Raw genomic sequence first — 21,543 nt, forward strand, 5'->3', positions numbered from 1 at the left:
TTACTCCTATGTAGCGGATAATTATTACTAGTATTAATAACATTCATATGCCACTTTAATACAGCTTTCTTTAGTTACATTTCCTTCTATATGATGAACAGCTTCAGTGTACTACTGGGTAGCGACTTGATGTCCGGTGTAAAATTTGGGTCCTGAAGCAAAGCTAGTTGAGAACCGCCGATACAAACAATTACACTAAATAATAACATATTACTCCGATGGCTTTCCATATCATCTTAACACTTCTGGGTTCCATTGGCTTTCCACATCTCAGCATAGCTTCACAAAGTTACTTTTCGTTAAAGTAGCGGTTGTTGTTTTGTTTGTTTGTTTGTTTTTTTAAGAAGTAGTAATTTGTGCATTTCGCGCTAAAGTGAACTCGAAAATGCATCTGCTGTTCATTTAACCTCTATGACAGCACTCATATTCAGGCTACAGGACTTTATTTTCTTTTGTAAAACTATATGTTTGGATGTAGGTGAACAAAGGCATGATGTTTCCAAACGGTGAGTGAAAGAGAAAGTGCAGAGAAATAAAGAGTTTACAGAAGAGGAGAGGAGAGTGTGTAAACATACAGTAGGAGGAAATAGGAGAAGTGAATTTACAGTACAGACAGAAGTTTATTATCATTATAATGATACTGTAGGCCTGTAAGAGAGCGGAAATGTTCAGACACAGCTGTGTAGCACTTCCTCGTGAGGTTCTGTACAGGTGGGACTAAATGAAAGTGTATAATATATTGATTTACACCATCAGCTTCGACACACAACCACTTTTGCTTTACTTGTTTGTACATGTTGAGGTTATTTGGTCTCAGTGCGCGCGCGCGCGCACACACACACACACACACACACACACACACACACACACAGCCTATATAACATTTTTGCAGTATACAGAGGCGTCCAAAGGTCTGAGAGCACTTCAGTTATATTATATTTCAACTGAACGCAATGGTTTTCATTATAAATGATATGATCAACTTCTTGGTATTTGGCATTCCTCCTTCTTGTGCATACTGCGCATGCGCACAACGTTTTCGTGATGGCATGTCTGAAGACCCGCCCATAATTTTGACCTACCCTTTCCTTGACCTTAGGCTACAAGTCCGAATTTGGATGTGAAACGTCAGTAAAATATCAGCCTAGCTTGGATTGAAATGCTAACATAAATAGTATTTTATAGTAAAAAAGAGTCGTTACCAATGATGGGTTTTGATTGTTACTTTCACTTCCTGCGTTTAATGGCACACGCTAGACCAGGTTTCTACACCATGCTCACTTTGAAGCATGGGTGTGGTAGCATTGTATGAAGCGGTCCTCCTGGCCTCCTGTTCCACACATATATACATACACAGTTTATACACCTCCAGATTTATATCAGTGCAGCTGATGTTTCATGTCTTGTGTACTCAGTGAGTGAAGATTACACAGAGCTGCTGTTCTGTCGCCTGATGATCGTTTTCTCCGTTTGGATCTGGAAAAAGAGATCGTTGACCCGCACCATCAGCTCTCGGCACATCTCTGGTCATATAAATGTTTTTATCTTCTGCCTTGTTTCTTTTCTGTACTCCTGTGCTCACTGCCACTGCACCACTGAACCTACCGAGGAAACTGTGCATCATTATCGAGTTATAATAACATATTATAATATATATAACAAATTATAATTTCGAGTTATAATAACATATTATATATAACAAATTATAATATCGAGTTATAATAACATATATAACAAATTATAATTTCAAGTTATAATAACATATATAACAAATTATAATATCGAGTTATAATAACATATAATATATAACAAATTATAATATCGAGTTCTAATAACATATATAACAAATTATAATATCGAGTTATAATAACATTATAATATATAACAAATTATAATATCGAGTTATAATAACATTATAATATATATAACAAATTATAATATCGAGTTCTAATAACATATATAACAAATTATAATATCGAGTTATAATAACATTAAATATATAACAAATTATAATATCGAGTTATAATAACATTATAATATATATAACAAATTATAATATTGAGTTATAATAACATATATAACAAATTATAATATCGAGTTATAATAACATATAATATATAACAAATTATAATATCGAGTTATAATAACATATTATAATTTCAAGTTATAATAACATATATAAGAAATTATAATATCGAGTTATAATAACATATATATAACAAATTATAATATCAAGTTATAATAACATATATATAACAAATTATAATATCGAGTTATAATAACATATAACAAATTATAATATCGAGTTATAATAACATAATATATAACAAATTATAATATCAAGTTATAATAACATTATAATATATATATAACAAATTATATCGAGTTATAATAACATATAACAAATTATAATATCAAGTTATAATAACATATATAACAAATTATAATATCGAGTTATAATAACATATAATATATAACAAATTATAATATCGAGTTATAATAAAATATAACAAATTATAATATCGAGTTATAATAACATAATATATATAACAAATTATAATATCGAGTTATAATAACATATAACAAATTATAATATCGAGTTATAATAACATATATAACAAATTATAATATCGAGTTATAATAACATATAACAAATTATAATATCGAGTTATAATAACATATTATAATATATAACAAATTATAATATCAAGTTATAATAACATTATAATATATATATAACAAATTATAATATTGAGTTATAATAACATTATAATATATAACAAATTATAATATCAAGTTATAATAACATTATAATATATATATAACAAATTATAATATTGAGTTATAATAACAAATTATAATATATATTACAAATTATAATATCCAGTTATAATAACACACCGCAGGAAGATATTTCTTTTGTTTTTATTTTTTCTCTATTTACCTCTTATCTTTCTCTCATATGATGCTCTTTTATTTATCTTCATTTAATTATTGATTGCTGTAGAACAGAGGTTCCCAACCTTTTGTAAGTAAAGCCCCCCCAACCTCCCCTATCATGTGCCGCCACCCCCCACCCCCCATATTGGAGAGACCGGGTATAATGATTATCTATTCTATATAAAATCTATCTATATATAACCTAATCTATAATCTGTTTTTTATTGATAGATAGATAGATAGATAGATTTTCTTCATGCCCCCCCCCCGTTGAGAACCACTGCTTTATGATATACAATAATTGTAAATATAATAATTACATAAAAATATTTTAAATATAATTTTCATTTATCCTTTTAATAATTACTGATACACTTGTTTGTTGTTTTATCATTTTACTGATATTGCTTCATTAATATAGTAATAATTTTTTATAATTTTATGTTTGACATTTGATGTATTTATTATCATTATCATTATTATTATTATTATTATTATTATTATTTTAGACACCGCTCCAGCCCAGTCTCCTGCCTCTCCTACTGCTGGATTCTCTGTTGTTGTGAATGCTGAAAAAGGCAGTATTGTTAATATTCCTGCGCTCATTAACAGCACCTTCTCTGATCACGTTGCCCTCGACGTCACAGCCAATACTCGTATGTAAATATTAATACATTTTTAAAAGAAAATATAGTCAACGATAAGGAAAATAGTTGGATGCTGACACTTGGATGTCAGTCAATAATTCATTTACATCTCGTGCTAATTGTGGAATGTCATGTGTAATCACATTTCTGTAGCTGTTAGTTTACCCATAAATAAATAAATAAATAAATACAATAGCAAGCTGACTAATACTATCTAGAAAGGTAAAAAGTTACCTAGGTGCTAGAAAGGTAGAAAGGCAATATTTGCTAGCATGGTAAAGAAAGCGAAATATAATAGAACATATGCTACCTGTTAAGTCATACAACACTAGCTAAAAACGTAACCATGGGAACAACTTGTGGAAATCTAGAAACATAAATATGACCACTATTTAAAATGGTAAAGGTAATGAAAGACATAGAGTTTAACTTGGTTGAGCCTTTTGTGAGTTTGTCCTTCATTCAGTCTTCCTCTTTCTCCGTGTCTGTTGTTCCACAGAAGATCTGCGTACAGAAACTAGCACGGAAACTTTGGGTAAATATATGCCATTTAAATAAACAATAAGCTGTACCTACAATCACATGCCAGAAAGCTGTATTTAAGGGGGCCAAGCACTGGTTGTGGTCCAATATTGTTTACATTTTTTAGCTTGTTTAAAATTCAGGAACCAAAAGCAAGTAGTCATCATTATTGTCTTCATAAACTGGTGGATCTAGATAACTACTGGATGCTGAGTTTAGCCCGCAGCGATTTGCTGATTTTAGCTGCATTTCCTGGTTTGTATAATGAATGGAGATATGTGAAATGTTTTTAAGCTCCTTCTCTTCTTCTGCACCATACAGACTCGTCTACAGAACTTCTGCAGACATTTCTGGCGAGCCACAAAGCCAGCATGAAGAAGAAAATCGAGTGCATTTTCGAGGGCAAAAAGGACGCGAAGACTAAAACACTTCTGAAGAAGGTCTACACGCAGCTGTACATCACCAAAGGAGAATTCAAAGACGTTAACAAAGAGCACGAGATTCTGAGAATCGACAAAGCTTTCTGTGTGCAAAAATCTCAAGACAAACCAATCAACTGCAATGAGATTTTCAGTGTCCTGGGGAAGAGTGAAGAAAATAAAGTCGTGCTCACCAAAGGAATCGCAGGAATCGGAAAAACGGTATCCGTGCAGAAGTTTATTCTCGATTGGGCTGAAGGAGAAGCCAACCAACACGTAGACTGCATTTTCCTGCTGCCGTTCCGAGAGATTAATCTGATTAAAGATAAAGAATACAGTCTTCATGAGTTACTGATGGAATTCTACCCTGAACTGGAAAATCTCAGTGGAACAAATTTGTACAGAGATCTCAAGCTTGCGTTTGTCTTAGACGGGCTCGATGAGAGGCGACTTCCGCTGGAGTTCAACGTGCGTATGGTGAGAAGCGAACACAATAAAGCATCTGTGAATGCTCTCATCACAAACCTGATTGAAGGAAACCTGCTTCCTTATGCTCTGATCTGGATCACCTCTCGGCCAGCAGCAGCCAATCAGATCCCTTCACAGCATGTGAGCTTGTTTACAGAAGTGCGAGGATTCACCGATAAACAAAAGGAGGAGTATTTTAAAAAGAGAATAACGGATGTGAAGGACGCCTCTAGAATCATCTCGGAGGTTAAGAAGTCTCGGAGCCTGTATATCATGTGTCACATCCCCATCTTCTGCTGGATCACCGCTACGGTGCTTCAGGAAATGCTGGTGCACAATGACGGTGAAGAAATTCCTACTACACTGACTGAAATGTACATCCACTTCCTGCTTATACAGATGAACATCAAGAACCAGAAGTACGACGACAAAGTGGAGCGAGATTTGAAGAAACTGCTGAAAATGAACAGGGAAACCATCCTGAAACTGGCCAAGCTGGCATTTAAACAGCTGATGAAGGGGAACATCATGTTCTATGAAGAAGACCTGATGGAGTGTGGTATTGAGGTCAGCATAGATTCAGAGTACACTGGGATGTGTGCTGAGATCTTCAAGAAAGAGTCTGTGCTTCACGAGAAGAAGGTTTTCTGTTTCATACATTTGAGCGTTCAGGAGTTTCTCGCTGCACTCCATGTTTTCGACTCCTTCCTGAACAAAAACATGAACGAGTTGCAGGATTTCTTCAGTGGTTCAGACCATATAGACCATACAGACCATATAGACCCTCAGCTGGATGTTTTACTGAAGAAGGCTGTTGCTAAAGCCAAGGGGAGCGAGAATGGACATTTAGATCTCTTTCTTCGGTTCTTGTTGGGCATTTCCCTGGAGACCAATCAGAAACTCCTGCAAGGCATTCTTACACACACACAGATAACCAAAAAGAGCATTAGCAGAGTCATCCATCATATCAGGCAAATGCAGAACAACCCTCCTGATGTCTCCCCCGAGACATCCATCAATCACTTCTTCTGTCTGATGGAACTGAAAGATCTCTCCCTGTACAACCAAATCAGTAACTATCTGTGTAAAGACAAGTTTCCGGAGAGAGTGTTGTCTTCATCAAATTGCTCAGCTCTGGCCTACTTGATGTTAATGTCTGGGGAAGTTTTGGAGGAACTCAACCCGAAAAAGTTCAACCCGTCCAAAACGGCCTACAGGAGACTCATCCCTGCTGTGAGGTGCTCCAAAAAAGCTTGGTGAGTTAACTTCATGCCCAATTTTCTAGCATTCCTCTTTTTCTTCCTGGTATTTCTACAGCTTGTCATGTTGGCTCTTTCTGATGTTGTCATATTGGGTCCTTCATATAATTCCATTCATACAATACACCTTGAATGCTATATTGTCAGGCTTGCTGGTTGTGAGCTCACCGAAACGTGCTGGGAGACCGTGGCTTCAGCTCTAGAGGCAGAAAACTCGGTTCTGAGCGTGCTGGACCTGAGCGATAATTACAGAGTGGAGAAAGGAGCTACGTTGGTTTCTGATGGACTGAGGAGTTCACACTGTAAACTGGAGATACTGAGGTCAGCACTGTTACTACCGTCAGGTCCAAAAGTCACCATGAGAGATCTTTTTATAAAAATGAAACTGAAACTAAGTGTCATGTTCATAGCTTTTTTATCTTTTTTCTATGGTACTGAAGCACATTTTGAACCACATGACTCACGAGTCATTTTGGACTTGACGGGACATTTTATACTAACTTTAATCACTGTTTTAAGGTTAGCAAGATGCCATTTTTCCCAGAGCAGCTGTGCTGAACTCGCTTCAGCCCTCACATCAATTTCATCTTCTCTGAGTGAACTGGACCTGAGCAACAATGACCTGCAGGACACAGGACTGGAGCTGCTCTTTGTTCAGCCGGAAAATTTATACTGTAAACTCCACATTCTGAGGCAAGTATTGATAAATAACGACGAAAAATCATTTAATTATTGGACGTAGTGGAAAATACGTTCCAATTAGCACACACATGGTTTATGTTAAATTCTTAAATTGATCTTCTTTTGTACGTTATTATAAATGATGAAATCTTTGTTTTTGTCTGTGTTCTACTGTAAATCCAGGCTGAGCTGGTGTAACCTCACGGAGAAGAGCTGCTCATTTCTCTCCTCCGTTCTCCACACTTTAAGAGAGTTGGACCTGAGTAACAATGACCTGCAGGATTCAGGAGTGAAGATCATTTCTGAAGGACTCCGCGAAGAACAGTGCAAACTACAGATACTGAGGTTAGTTTTCAAACCATTCTCTACAGCAAAACTGCGCCGGTCAGGAAGTTGCTTTCATTTCCTTCTTTCTTTTTTATTTTTAGGTTGTCCGGTTGTTTAGTGACAGAAGAAGGATTTTCTTCACTGGCGTCTGCTCTGAGTTCAAACTCCTCGTCGGTCCTGAGAGACCTCGATCTGAGCTACAATAACCCAGGAGATGGAGGAGAAAAGCTGCTCTCTGATCTCCTGAAGAATCCCAGCTGCAAACTGGAGACACTCGAGTACGATTTTCGATGCTTTGTGTATTTTCAGGCAATAGACAGATCACACCGATGGAAAAAACCCCACTCTCAGATCTCTTTACAGCCGATGTGGTGTAGACTAATATAAATTATAATACACTGCTATAAATCTATTTCAAATAATTGTAAATTACTAATGTGATTCTTTGATAAGGATTTTTCTTTGTTTGTTATTTAACTGTAAAATTCTGTTCTTTCTGTAGGACGGAACCAAAAAGTGAACGATTTATCAAAGCGGGGATCAGAAAGTGTAAGTTCCTCCACCTGTCTCTTAGTTTTCTTCTTGTCCTGTCTCATTCTCACTGGGTCCCTCTCTGACTTTTCTTCTCCTTTATAACATTAGCAAGGTCTATAACTGGTCAAAAATGAAAGTGCCTTTTTTTTTTAATCTTTGGAGCATTTTTGCATATTTAAAAAATAAAAATCATACGTAGCGGCGAGATACTGTGCATCATACTGAATTATAAAGGATATCTTGTCATTTAAATAACTGACAGACCACAGTAGTACGTTATTACTTGCTTAGTAGTAATAAGCAATAAAACACCATGTGTGGTAATGTTCTTGTAAAATGCTGAGTGGCATGGTGGGGGGGTAGAGCGGGGTTACTCTTACTACACTCTACTACCCATTTCTCTCTTGAAGTTGTTGAGAAACATCAAGAAAATGCGAGGCACTAACTTAAAGTTACAGCTTTACCACTGACTGTTACAAAGCGCAGACACTGGAGACTCCTTCCTTAAATGTCACATAAACATTCCCTTTAAAGAAACCATCACCATATCAACTATTACGCATGTATTTTATTCAATTTATGTGGAGTTTATTATATTGCATGTCCATTTACGTCTGCCGTAAACGTCCCTGTGAATGGGCTGTTACTATAGAAACAATAGCATAATAGAACGAGTGCATTAATATAAACCTATGATTTGCAGTTGCGCTAATGTCAGCTGATGTTATAGACTATTATTCAACAGTGTAATATCATCATAATTTGCTCTGGTGTATAAGATACCCTTCGTTATTTCTGTCCTATTAATATGTATTACTGATCCAGAAACATCTCTTGTCTGTAATTAAAAAGGCTCGTTACAGTTAGACTAATGAATGTTAATTCTGGGCTGTATCTGATAAATTATAATACTATTATGAGATTAATAATCCTTTTTGTGTTACTGCAGATGCCTGTGAGCTCACGTTCAACCCAAACACGGCCAACAATCGTCTGTGTCTGTCGAACAGGACGGTCTCGTACACGATGGAAACCCAGCAGTACCCAGATCACCCGGACAGATTTCAGGTGTATCGGCAGGTTCTCTGTAACGAGAGTCTGAGTCAACGCTGTTACTGGGAAGTCTGGTTGGAAGGCTCTTCACCCATAATTGGCATCACGTATCCTGATATTCAGAGGAAAGAGGAAGGCATGCTGCTGTTGAACTCTCGCATAAAGCTTGGGTCAAACCCGGTCTCCTGGGTGCTCTGGTGTGTAACCAACAAATACTACATCGCCAGGCACGATTCAGACGACAGAACCATAGACATGCCAAGGTCTAACAGGATAGGTGTGTATCTGGACTGGCCTGCTGGAAGATTGTCCTTTTACAGCGTCTCGCCAGATACACACACACTTACACACATACACACATTCTGCACGGTGTTTGAGAAGCCGGTGCATCCGGGGTTCAGCGTGGAAAGCGGCTCTCTGACTTTGTGCCAGCTGGATTAAATGGCCAAAATAAATGAGTGAAATGATTAAAAGTAAAATATTATAATTTTAATGTGTATCTGATCTTTTATAAAAGTCTGGAATCAGTGCTCTCCATAAATCAAAATCAGTCTAGTCGAACATTTTATACAATTTTTAAAAGAGCTGTGATATGGTGATAGCAGTGTAGATTTATAGGGTTCACATCAGTTGTAGAAATCTGAAAAAAGTTTTGATCTGTCACTCTGGTACACTTAAAAAAAACATTAAAAAAAAACAAACTCACACTCATCAAAACTGGAGAGCTGAGGATCGGGAAAAGACCAGGCGGTGTTTTTCCTATCATCAACAATCCTGTTTTGGTGATCCTGTGCCTTAGTGTTACCTCAGTTTCCTGTTCTTGGATGACAGGATGTGATGTCATCTTCTGCTGTTGAAGCTCGTCTACCTCGATGTCCAGTGTTTTGCGTGTTCTGAGATACTTTCCACCACTTTTTCTGTCCAGCACTGTTGTAAAGAGTGGTTATTTGAGTCACTCTAGCCTTCCTGTCAGTTTGAACCAGTCTGATCTTTCTCCACTGACCGCTCTCAACAACAACATTGTATATAAACTGTAGAGACTGTGGTGTTGGAAACAGCCCAGATTCTGAACTACTCAGAACAGCCTATCTGGCACCAACAACCAGGCCATTCTCAGTTATTGAGATGACATTTTTCCCTATTGACCTTTATTGTATGCGTTGTGCTGCTGCCACATGATTGGATGATTGGATAAGTGCATGTATGTAGGTGTTCCTAATAAAGTGGCTGGTGATGTAAATGTAACAAAAGTAGCTTTAATAAGAATTTAATGTAAACCAGTGTTCATAAACTGGTGGGTTGCCACCCAAAAGTGGCAAGATAGATAGGGGGTAGATAGATAGATAGATAGATAGATAGATGATAGATAGATAGATAGATAGATAGATAGATAGATATATAGATAGATAGATATTGTTTTATTTGTCAGGCTAGGTAAATTGCACTTACTCAGGATTATGTTCGTGCAGCTATAAAACGGCCCATTTTCATATTAATGTCATCAATAATTAATTTTGCACTCCAGTATAAGCATTTAGTTTATTAAACTTGATATTTTCTTTTAACAACACAATAATGTATGCTGTTTTATAACCTGTTCTAAGGTGGTAAATGATTAATTTCCAACTTTATTACTCCTATGTAGCGGATAATTATTACTAGTATTAATAACATTCATATGCCACTTTAATACAGCTTTCTTTAGTTACATTTCCTTCTATATGATGAACAGCTTCAGTGTACTACTGGGTAGCGACTTGATGTCCGGTGTAAAATTTGGGTCCTGAAGGAAAGCTAGTTGAGAACCGCTGATACAAACAATTACACTAAATAATAACATATTACTCCGATGGCTTTCCATATCATCTTAACACTTCTGGGTTCCATTGGCTTTCCACATCTCAGCATAGCTTCACAAAGTTACTTTTCGTTAAAGTAGCGGTTGTTGTTTTGTTTGTTTGTTTGTTTTTTTAAGAAGTAGTAATTTGTGCATTTCGCGCTAAAGTGAACTCGAAAATGCATCTGCTGTTCATTTAACCTCTATGACAGCACTCATATTCAGGCTACAGGACTTTATTTTCTTTTGTAAAACTATATGTTTGGATGTAGGTGAACAAAGGCATGATGTTTCCAAACGGTGAGTGAAAGAGAAAGTGCAGAGAAATAAAGAGTTTACAGAAGAGGAGAGGAGAGTGTGTAAACATACAGTAGGAGGAAATAGGAGAAGTGAATTTACAGTACAGACAGAAGTTTATTATCATTATAATGATACTGTAGGCCTGTAAGAGAGCGGAAATGTTCAGACACAGCTGTGTAGCACTTCCTCGTGAGGTTCTGTACAGGTGGGACTAAATGAAAGTGTATAATATATTGATTTACACCATCAGCTTCGACACACAACCACTTTTGCTTTACTTGTTTGTACATGTTGAGGTTATTTGGTCTCAGTGCGCGCGCGCGCGCACACACACACACACACACACACACACACACAGCCTATATAACATTTTTGCAGTATACAGAGGCGTCCAAAGGTCTGAGAGCACTTCAGTTATATTATATTTCAACTGAACGCAATGGTTTTCATTATAAATGATATGATCAACTTCTTGGTATTTGGCATTCCTCCTTCTTGTGCATACTGCGCATGCGCACAACGTTTTCGTGATGGCATGTCTGAAGACCCGCCCATAATTTTGACCTACCCTTTCCTTGACCTTAGGCTACAAGTCCGAATTTGGATGTGAAACGTCAGTAAAATATCAGCCTAGCTTGGATTGAAATGCTAACATAAATAGTATTTTATAGTAAAAAAGAGTCGTTACCAATGATGGGTTTTGATTGTTACTTTCACTTCCTGCGTTTAATGGCACACGCTAGACCAGGTTTCTACACCATGCTCACTTTGAAGCATGGGTGTGGTAGCATCGTATGAAGCGGTCCTCCTGGCCTCCTGTTCCACACATATATACATACACAGTTTATACACCTCCAGATTTATATCAGTGCAGCTGATGTTTCATGTCTTGTGTACTCAGTGAGTGAAGATTACACAGAGCTGCTGTTCTGTCGCCTGATGATCGTTTTCTCCGTTTGGATCTGGAAAAAGAGATCGTTGACCCGCACCATCAGCTCTCGGCACATCTCTGGTCATATAAATGTTTTTATCTTCTGCCTTGTTTCTTTTCTGTACTCCTGTGCTCACTGCCACTGCACCACTGAACCTACCGAGGAAACTGTGCATCATTATCGAGTTATAATAACATATTATAATATATATAACAAATTATAATTTCGAGTTATAATAACATATTATATATAACAAATTATAATACCGAGTTATAATAACATATATAACAAATTATAATATCGAGTTATAATAACATATATAACAAATTATAATTTCAAGTTATAATAACATATATAACAAATTATAATATCGAGTTATAATAACATATATAACAAATTATAATATCGAGTTATAATAACATAATATATAACAAATTATAATATCGAGTTCTAATAACATATATAACAAATTATAATATCGAGTTATAATAACATTATAATATATAACAAATTATAATATTGAGTTATAATAACATTATAATATATATAACAAATTATAATATTGAGTTATAATAACATATAATATATAACAAATTATAATATCGAGTTCTAATAACATATATAACAAATTATAATATCGAGTTATAATAACATTAAATATATAACAAATTATAATATCGAGTTATAATAACATTATAATATATATAACAAATTATAATATTGAGTTATAATAACATATATAACAAATTATAATATCGAGTTATAATAACATATATATAAAATTATAATATCAAGTTATAATAACATATATATAACAAATTATAATATCAAGTTATAATAACATTATAATATATCTATATAACAAATTATAATATCGAGTTATAATAACATATATAACAAATTATAATATCGAGTTATAATAACATAATATATAACAAATTATAATATCGAGTTATAATAACATATAATATATAACAAGTTATAATATCAAGTTATAATAACATATATATATATAACAAATTATAATATCAAGTTATAATAACATTATAATATATATATAACAAATTATAATATCGAGTTATAATAACATAACAAATTATAATATCGAGTTATAATAACATATATAACAAATTATAATATCGAGTTATAATAACATATATAACAAATTATAATATCGAGTTATAATAACATAATATATAACAAATTATAATATCGAGTTATAATAACATATAACAAATTATAATATCGAGTTATAATAACATTATAATATATAACAAATTATAATATCAAGTTATAATAACATTATAATATATATATAACAAATTATAATATCGAGTTATAATAACATAATATATATAACAAATTATAATATCGAGTTATAATAACATATAACAAATTATAATATCGAGTTATAATAACATATATAACAAATTATAATATCGAGTTATAATAACATATAACAAATTATAATATCGAGTTATAATAACATATTATAATATATAACAAATTATAATATCAAGTTATAATAACATTATAATATATATATAACAAATTATAATATTGAGTTATAATAACATTATAATATATAACAAATTATAATATCAAGTTATAATAACATTATAATATATATATAACAAATTATAATATTGAGTTATAATAACAAATTATAATATATATTACAAATTATAATATCCAGTTATAATAACACACCGCAGGAAGATATTTCTTTTGTTTTTATTTTTTCTCTATTTACCTCTTATCTTTCTCTCATATGATGCTCTTTTATTTATCTTCATTTAATTATTGATTGCTGTAGAACAGAGGTTCCCAACCTTTTGTAAGTAAAGCCCCCCCAACCTCCCCTATCATGTGCCGCCACCCCCCACCCCCCATATTGGAGAGACCGGGTATAATGATTATCTATTCTATATAAAATCTATCTATATATAACCTAATCTATAATCTGTTTTTTATTGATAGATAGATAGATAGATAGATAGATTTTCTTCATGCCCCCCCCCCTGTTGAGAACCACTGCTTTATGATATACAATAATTGTAAATATAATAATTACATAAAAATATTTTAAATATAATTTTCATTTATCCTTTTAATAATTACTGATACACTTGTTTGTTGTTTTATCATTTTACTGATATTGCTTCATTAATATAGTAATAATTTTTTATAATTTTATGTTTGACATTTGATGTATTTATTATCATTATCATTATTATTATTATTATTATTATTATTATTTTAGACACCGCTCCAGCCCAGTCTCCTGCCTCTCCTACTGCTGGATTCTCTGTTGTTGTGAATGCTGAAAAAGGCAGTATTGTTAATATTCCTGCGCTCATTAACAGCACCTTCTCTGATCACGTTGCCCTCGACGTCACAGCCAATACTCGTATGTAAATATTAATACATTTTTAAAAGAAAATATAGTCAACGATAAGGAAAATAGTTGGATGCTGACACTTGGATGTCAGTCAATAATTCATTTACATCTCGTGCTAATTGTGGAATGTCATGTGTAATCACATTTCTGTAGCTGTTAGTTTACCCATAAATAAATAAATAAATAAATAAATAAATAAATACAATAGCAAGCTGACTAATACTATCTAGAAAGGTAAAAAGTTACCTAGGTGCTAGAAAGGTAGAAAGGCAATATTTGCTAGCATGGTAAAGAAAGCGAAATATAATAGAACATATGCTACCTGTTAAGTCATACAACACTAGCTAAAAACGTAACCATGGGAACAACTTGTGGAAATCTAGAAACATAAATATGACCACTATTTAAAATGGTAAAGGTAATGAAAGACATAGAGTTTAACTTGGTTGAGCCTTTTGTGAGTTTGTCCTTCATTCAGTCTTCCTCTTTCTCCGTGTCTGTTGTTCCACAGAAGATCTGCGTACAGAAACTAGCACGGAAACTTTGGGTAAATATATGCCATTTAAATAAACAATAAGCTGTACCTACAATCACATGCCAGAAAGCTGTATTTAAGGGGGCCAAGCACTGGTTGTGGTCCAATATTGTTTACATTTTTTAGCTTGTTTAAAATTCAGGAACCAAAAGCAAGTAGTCATCATTATTGTCTTCATAAACTGGTGGATCTAGATAACTACTGGATGCTGAGTTTAGCCCGCAGCGATTTGCTGATTTTAGCTGCATTTCCTGGTTTGTATAATGAATGGAGATATGTGAAATGTTTTTAAGCTCCTTCTCTTCTTCTGCACCATACAGACTCGTCTACAGAACTTCTGCAGACATTTCTGGCGAGCCACAAAGCCAGCATGAAGAAGAAAATCGAGTGCATTTTCGAGGGCAAAAAGGACGCGAAGACTAAAACACTTCTGAAGAAGGTCTACACGCAGCTGTACATCACCAAAGGAGAATTCAAAGACGTTAACAAAGAGCACGAGATTCTGAGAATCGACAAAGCTTTCTGTGTGCAAAAATCTCAAGACAAACCAATCAACTGCAATGAGATTTTCAGTGTCCTGGGGAAGAGTGAAGAAAATAAAGTCGTGCTCACCAAAGGAATCGCAGGAATCGGAAAAAACGGTATCCGTGCAGAAGTTTATTCTCGATTGGGCTGAAGGAGAAGCCAACCAACACGTAGACTGCATTTTCCTGCTGCCGTTCCGAGAGATTAATCTGATTAAAGATAAAGAATACAGTCTTCATGAGTTACTGATGGAATTCTACCCTGAACTGGAAAATCTCAGTGGAACAAATTTGTACAGAGATCTCAAGCTTGCGTTTGTCTTAGACGGGCTCGATGAGAGGCGACTTCCGCTGGAGTTCAACGTGCGTATGGTGAGAAGCGAACACAATAAAGCATCTGTGAATGCTCTCATCACAAACCTGATTGAAGGAAACCTGCTTCCTTATGCTCTGATCTGGATCACCTCTCGGCCAGCAGCAGCCAATCAGATCCCTTCACAGCATGTGAGCTTGTTTACAGAAGTGCGAGGATTCACCGATAAACAAAAGGAGGAGTATTTTAAAAAGAGAATAACGGATGTGAAGGACGCCTCTAGAATCATCTCGGAGGTTAAGAAGTCTCGGAGCCTGTATATCATGTGTCACATCCCCATCTTCTGCTGGATCACCGCTACGGTGCTTCAGGAAATGCTGGTGCACAATGACGGTGAAGAAATTCCTACTACACTGACTGAAATGTACATCCACTTCCTGCTTATACAGATGAACATCAAGAACCAGAAGTACGACGACAAAGTGGAGCGAGATTTGAAGAAACTGCTGAAAATGAACAGGGAAACCATCCTGAAACTGGCCAAGCTGGCATTTAAACAGCTGATGAAGGGGAACATCATGTTCTATGAAGAAGACCTGATGGAGTGTGGTATTGAGGTCAGCATAGATTCAGAGTACACTGGGATGTGTGCTGAGATCTTCAAGAAAGAGTCTGTGCTTCACGAGAAGAAGGTTTTCTGTTTCATACATTTGAGCGTTCAGGAGTTTCTCGCTGCACTCCATGTTTTCGACTCCTTCCTGAACAAAAACATGAACGAGTTGCAGGATTTCTTCAGTGGTTCAGACCATATAGACCATACAGACCATATAGACCCTCAGCTGGATGTTTTACTGAAGAAGGCTGTTGCTAAAGCCAAGGGGAGCGAGAATGGACATTTAGATCTCTTTCTTCGGTTCTTGTTGGGCATTTCCCTGGAGACCAATCAGAAACTCCTGCAAGGCATTCTTACACACACACAGATAACCAAAAAGAGCATTAGCAGAGTCATCCATCATATCAGGCAAATGCAGAACAACCCTCCTGATGTCTCCCCCGAGACATCCATCAATCACTTCTTCTGTCTGATGGAACTGAAAGATCTCTCCCTGTACAACCAAATCAGTAACTATCTGTGTAAAGACAAGTTTCCGGAGAGAGTGTTGTCTTCATCAAATTGCTCAGCTCTGGCCTACTTGATGTTAATGTCTGGGGAAGTTTTGGAGGAACTCAACCCGAAAAAGTTCAACCCGTCCAAAACGGCCTACAGGAGACTCATCCCTGCTGTGAGGTGCTCCAAAAAAGCTTGGTGAGTTAACTTCATGCCCAATTTTCTAGCATTCCTCTTTTTCTTCCTGGTATTTCTACAGCTTGTCATGTTGGCTCTTTCTGATGTTGTCATATTGGGTCCTTCATATAATTCCATTCATACAATACACCTTGAATGCTATATTGTCAGGCTTGCTGGTTGTGAGCTCACCGAAACGTGCTGGGAGACCGTGGCTTCAGCTCTAGAGGCAGAAAACTCGGTTCTGAGCGTGCTGGACCTGAGCGATAATTACAGAGTGGAGAAAGGAGCTACGTTGGTTTCTGATGGACTGAGGAGTTCACACTGTAAACTGGAGATACTGAGGTCAGCACTGTTACTACCGTCAGGTCCAAAAGTCACCATGAGAGATCTTTTTATAAAAATGAAACTGAAACTAAGTGTCATGTTCATAGCTTTTTTTTATCTTTTTTCTATGGTACTGAAGCACATTTTGAACCACATGACTCACGAGTCATTTTGGACTTGACGGGACATTTTATACTAACTTTAATCACTGTCTTAAGGTCAGCAAGATGCCATTTTTCCCAGAGCAGCTGTGCTGAACTCGCTTCAGCCCTCACATCAATTTCATCTTCTCTGAGTGAACTGGACCTGAGCAACAACGACCTGCAGGACACAGGACTGGAGCTGCTCTTTGTTCAGCCGGAAAATTTATACTGTAAACTCCACATTCTGAGGCAAGTATTGATAAATAACGACGAAAAATCATTTCATTATTGGACGTAGTGGAAAATACGTTCCACTTAGCACACACATGGTTTATGTTAAATTCTTAAATTGATCTTCTTTTGTACGTTATTATAAATGATGAAATCTTTGTTTTTGTCTGTGTTCTACTGTAAATCCAGGCTGAGCTGGTGTAACCTCACGGAGAAGAGCTGCTCATTTCTCTCCTCCGTTCTCCACACTTTAAGAGAGTTGGACCTGAGTAACAATGACCTGCAGGATTCAGGAGTGAAGATCATTTCTGAAGGACTCCGCGAAGAACAGTGCAAACTACAGATACTGAGGTTAGTTTTCAAACCATTCTCTACAGCAAAACTGCGCCGGTCAGGAAGTTGCTTTCATTTCTTTCTTTCTTTTTTATTTTTAGGTTGTCCGGTTGTTTAGTGACAGAAGAAGGATTTTCTTCACTGGTGTCTGCTCTGAGTTCAAACTCCTCGTCGGTCCTGAGAGACCTCGATCTGAGCTACAATAATCCAGGAGATGGAGGAGAAAAGCTGCTCTCTGATCTCCTGAAGAATCCCAGCTGCAAACTGGAGACACTCGAGTACGATTTTATTCAAGTTCTCGAGTCGTTCTTCGACTCCAACCTTAACACGCCATGTCTTCATAGAGCTCGCTTTTTGCACAGGGACATTGTCACGATGGAATACGTTTTGGTCTCTTAGTTCCAGTGAAGGGAAACTATAATCCTACAGCGTACAAAGACATTCTATACAATTGTTTGCTTCAAACTTTGTAGGAACCGTTTAGGGAAGAACCACACACATGGGTTCCTACAAAGTTTGAAGCACACAATTGTATAGGATGTCTTTGTACACTGTAGAATTATCGTTTCCCTTCACTGGAACTAAGAGACCAAAATGTGTTCTATCGTGACGATGCCCCTGTGCACAAAGCGAGCTCCATGAAGACATGGCTGATAGTCAGGTGTCCACATACTTTTGCCCATATCGTGTAAATTATAATACATTGTTAGAAGTGTGGGCGCAGGGTGGCTTAGTGGTTAGCACGTTCGCCTCACACCGCCAGGGTCTGTGTGTGCGGAGGTTGCATGTTCTCCCCGTGCTGCGGGGGTTTCCTCCGGGTACTCCGATTTCCTCCCCTAGTCCAAAGACATGCATGGTAGGCTGATTGGCGTGTCTAAAGTGTCTGTAGTGTATGAATGGGTGTGTGAGTGTGTATGTGATTGTGCCCTGCGATGGACTGGCACCCTGTCCAGGGTGTACCCCGCCTTGTGCCCGATGCTCCCTGGGATAGACTCCAGGTTCCCCGCGACCCTGAATAGGAGTAAGCGGTTGAAGATGGATGGATGGATGGATGGATGTTAGAAGTGTATTTCAAATAATCGTACATGAAAAACGTGCTTCTCTGACTGCGATGTAACTGTAAAATTCTGTTCTTTCTGTAGGACGGAACCAAAAAGTGAACGATTTATCAAAGCGGGGATCAGAAAGTGTAAGTTCCTCCACCTGTCTCTTTGTTTTCTTCTTGTCCTCTCTCGTTCTCACTGGGTCCCTCTGTGACTTTCCTTCTCCTTTATAACAATAGCAAGGTCTATAACTGGTCAAAAATGAAAGTGCCTTTTTAAAATCTTTGGAGCATGTTTGCGGTGGGCTAGTGTGCATCATGCTGCATTGAAGGCGGGTGGGAAGGAGGACACGAGGGAGACGGATGGACTTTTTACCGAACTTCAGGCTAGCTTTATTTTTACTAGTACTTTACAACTAGCATTGACACTGGAGACTCCTTCCGTGAAATAAACGTCTTCATACAGAAATCTTCACCACATCAACGATTACACACGTGTCCACTATACAAGTCCCTAAATTCTGTCCTATTAATATGTATTACTGATGCAGAAACATCTCTTGTCTGTAATTAAAAAGGCTCGTTACAGTTAGACTAATGAATGCTAATTCTGGGCTGTATCTGATAAATTATAATACTATTATGAGATTAATAATCCTTTTTGTGTTACTGCAGATGCCTGTGAGCTCACGTTCAACCCAAACACGGCCAACAATCGTCTGTGTCTGTCGAACAGGACGGTCTCGTACACGATGGAAACCCAGCAGTACCCAGATCACCCGGACAGATTTCAGGTGTATGACCAGGTTCTCTGTAACGAGAGTCTGAGTCAACGCTGTTACTGGGAAGTTTGGTTGGAAGGCTCTTCATTAGAGCTTGGCATCACGTATCCTGATATTCGGAGGAAAGAGGAAGGCGTGGCACTGTGGGACGCTCAAATGAAGTTTGGGTTAAACCCGTACTCGTGGGCGCTCTGTTGTGGAACCAACAAACGTTTCTTCGCCAGGCACGATTCAGAGGACACGAACATAGACATGCCAGGGTCTAACAGGATAGGTGTGTATCTGGACTGGCCTGCTGGAAGACTGTCCTTTTACAGCGTCTCGCCAGATACACACACACTTACACACATACACACATTCTGCACGGTGTTTGAGAAGCCGGTGCATCCGGGGTTCAGCGTGGAAATCGGCTCTCTGACTTTGTGCCAGCTGGATTAAATGGCCAAAATAAATGAGTGAAGCGTAGAGACAATGATAAGATGTTTGAGTTTTTTTTTTTTAATGTATATCTGATTTTTATAAAAGTCTGGAATCAGTGCTCTCAATAATTTAAAATCAGTCTGGCATACTTTAGAGATAAATAATTTAGATATTTGTAAAAGAATTGTAATATGATGATGAAAAAGGTTTTCTAGTGCAAACAAAAACATGAAGATAAAATAAAAAACGGTACGTGAAACAGGACCCGTAAAGACTGGAGACAAAAAATCATGCGATATTTGTAACTGTTATTGATGATCATGTTGAATTGTGAACCAAGAACTACAGATGTACACAAACATGATGCTGTAGAAGATGAGCGTGTTATTGTTCTATTATCTAGTAAATTCATGCATTTGTTTAATTTAGTACATTTTTTGTTTTTAGAAAATGACTGTCATTCAGTGTGTGTGTGTGTGTGTGTGTACATATATACACTCATCGAACACTTTATTAGGAACACCTGTACACCTACTCATTTATGCAGTTCTCCAACCAGCCAGTCATTTGCCAGCAGTGCAATGGCTAAAATCATGCAGATACAGGCCAGCAGCTTCGGGTCGCGTTCACATCAACCATCAGAATTTTGGGGGGGGGGGGGGGGGGGTGATCTCTGTGACTTTTAACATGGCATGATTGTTAGTGCCAGGTGGACTGGTTTGAGTATTTCTATAACTGCTGATCTCCTGGGATTTTCACACAAAACAGTCTCTAGATTTTTCTCAGAATGGTGTAATAAAGAATAAAAACATCTAGTGAGCGGCAGTCCAGAGGTCTGGTTGGAGCTGACAGAAAGGCCGTAGTAACTCAGATAACCGCTCTGTACAATTGTGGTGAGCAGAAAAGCATCTCAGAACGTACAACGCGTTGAGCCGTGAGGCAGAGTAGCTACAACAGCAGAAGATCACGTCAGGTTCCACTTCTATCAGTCACGAACAGAAAGCTGAAGCTGCAGTGAGCACAGGCTACACAGTGGACAGGTGAAGACTGGAAAAACGTAGCCTGGTCTGATGAATCTGGATTTCTGCTGAGACACACACACGGTCGGGTCAGAATTGGGCACCGACAGCATGAATCCATGGCCTTGTGTCAACAGTCCAGGCTGGTGGAGGTAGTGTAATGGTGTGGGGAATGTTTTCATGGCACACTTTGGACCTATAATACCAATCAATCGTCACTTGAATGCCACAGCCTATTTGAGTATTGTTACCGACCGTATGCATCCCTT

The 21,543-nt window shown here is 36.8% G+C and overlaps 2 protein-coding genes across 3 annotated transcripts; both read left to right on the forward strand.

Moving 5' to 3' along the window:
• The first annotated feature begins 16 nt into the window (after positions 1–16).
• LOC128602318 (NACHT, LRR and PYD domains-containing protein 12-like) lies at positions 17–10,235 on the forward strand. 2 transcript variants are annotated; one of them, XM_053616053.1, is made up of 11 exons: positions 17–506; positions 1,416–1,526; positions 3,450–3,596; positions 4,090–4,122; positions 4,431–6,252; positions 6,403–6,576; positions 6,775–6,948; positions 7,120–7,281; positions 7,365–7,541; positions 7,766–7,812; positions 8,747–10,235. In XM_053616053.1, the coding sequence occupies exons 1-11, from the start codon at positions 491–493 to the stop codon at positions 9,289–9,291; spliced, it is 3,408 nt and encodes a 1,135-aa protein (XP_053472028.1). In that variant the 5' UTR covers positions 17–490; the 3' UTR covers positions 9,292–10,235. The 2 variants fall into 2 exon arrangements, with proteins under 2 accessions (XP_053472028.1, XP_053472027.1); XM_053616052.1 differs by having other exon boundaries at positions 4,087–4,122; positions 8,747–10,234.
• A 261-nt stretch (positions 10,236–10,496) lies between these two features.
• LOC128602319 (NACHT, LRR and PYD domains-containing protein 12-like) lies at positions 10,497–20,867 on the forward strand. Its single transcript, XM_053616054.1, is given in 12 exon segments — positions 10,497–10,987; positions 11,889–11,999; positions 14,183–14,329; positions 14,832–14,867; positions 15,176–15,489; positions 15,491–16,998; positions 17,149–17,322; positions 17,523–17,696; positions 17,868–18,029; positions 18,113–18,289; positions 19,154–19,200; positions 19,729–20,867. Coding segments are annotated over 12 exon segments (3,411 nt in total). The 5' UTR covers positions 10,497–10,971; the 3' UTR covers positions 20,274–20,867.
• The last annotated feature ends 676 nt before the right edge of the window (positions 20,868–21,543 follow it).

This window comes from Ictalurus furcatus, chromosome 26 (assembly GCF_023375685.1).
Source record: "Ictalurus furcatus strain D&B chromosome 26, Billie_1.0, whole genome shotgun sequence".
NCBI lineage: Eukaryota > Metazoa > Chordata > Actinopteri > Siluriformes > Ictaluridae > Ictalurus > Ictalurus furcatus.

Coding starts and splice junctions, on each gene's coding strand:
- LOC128602318 (XM_053616052.1), top strand. Junction 6,253..6,402: donor AGGTGCTCCAAAAAAGCTTG/GTGAGTTAACTT, acceptor CTATATTGTCAG/GCTTGCTGGTTGTGAGCTCA. Junction 7,542..7,765: donor TGCAAACTGGAGACACTCGA/GTACGATTTTCG, acceptor TTCTTTCTGTAG/GACGGAACCAAAAAGTGAAC.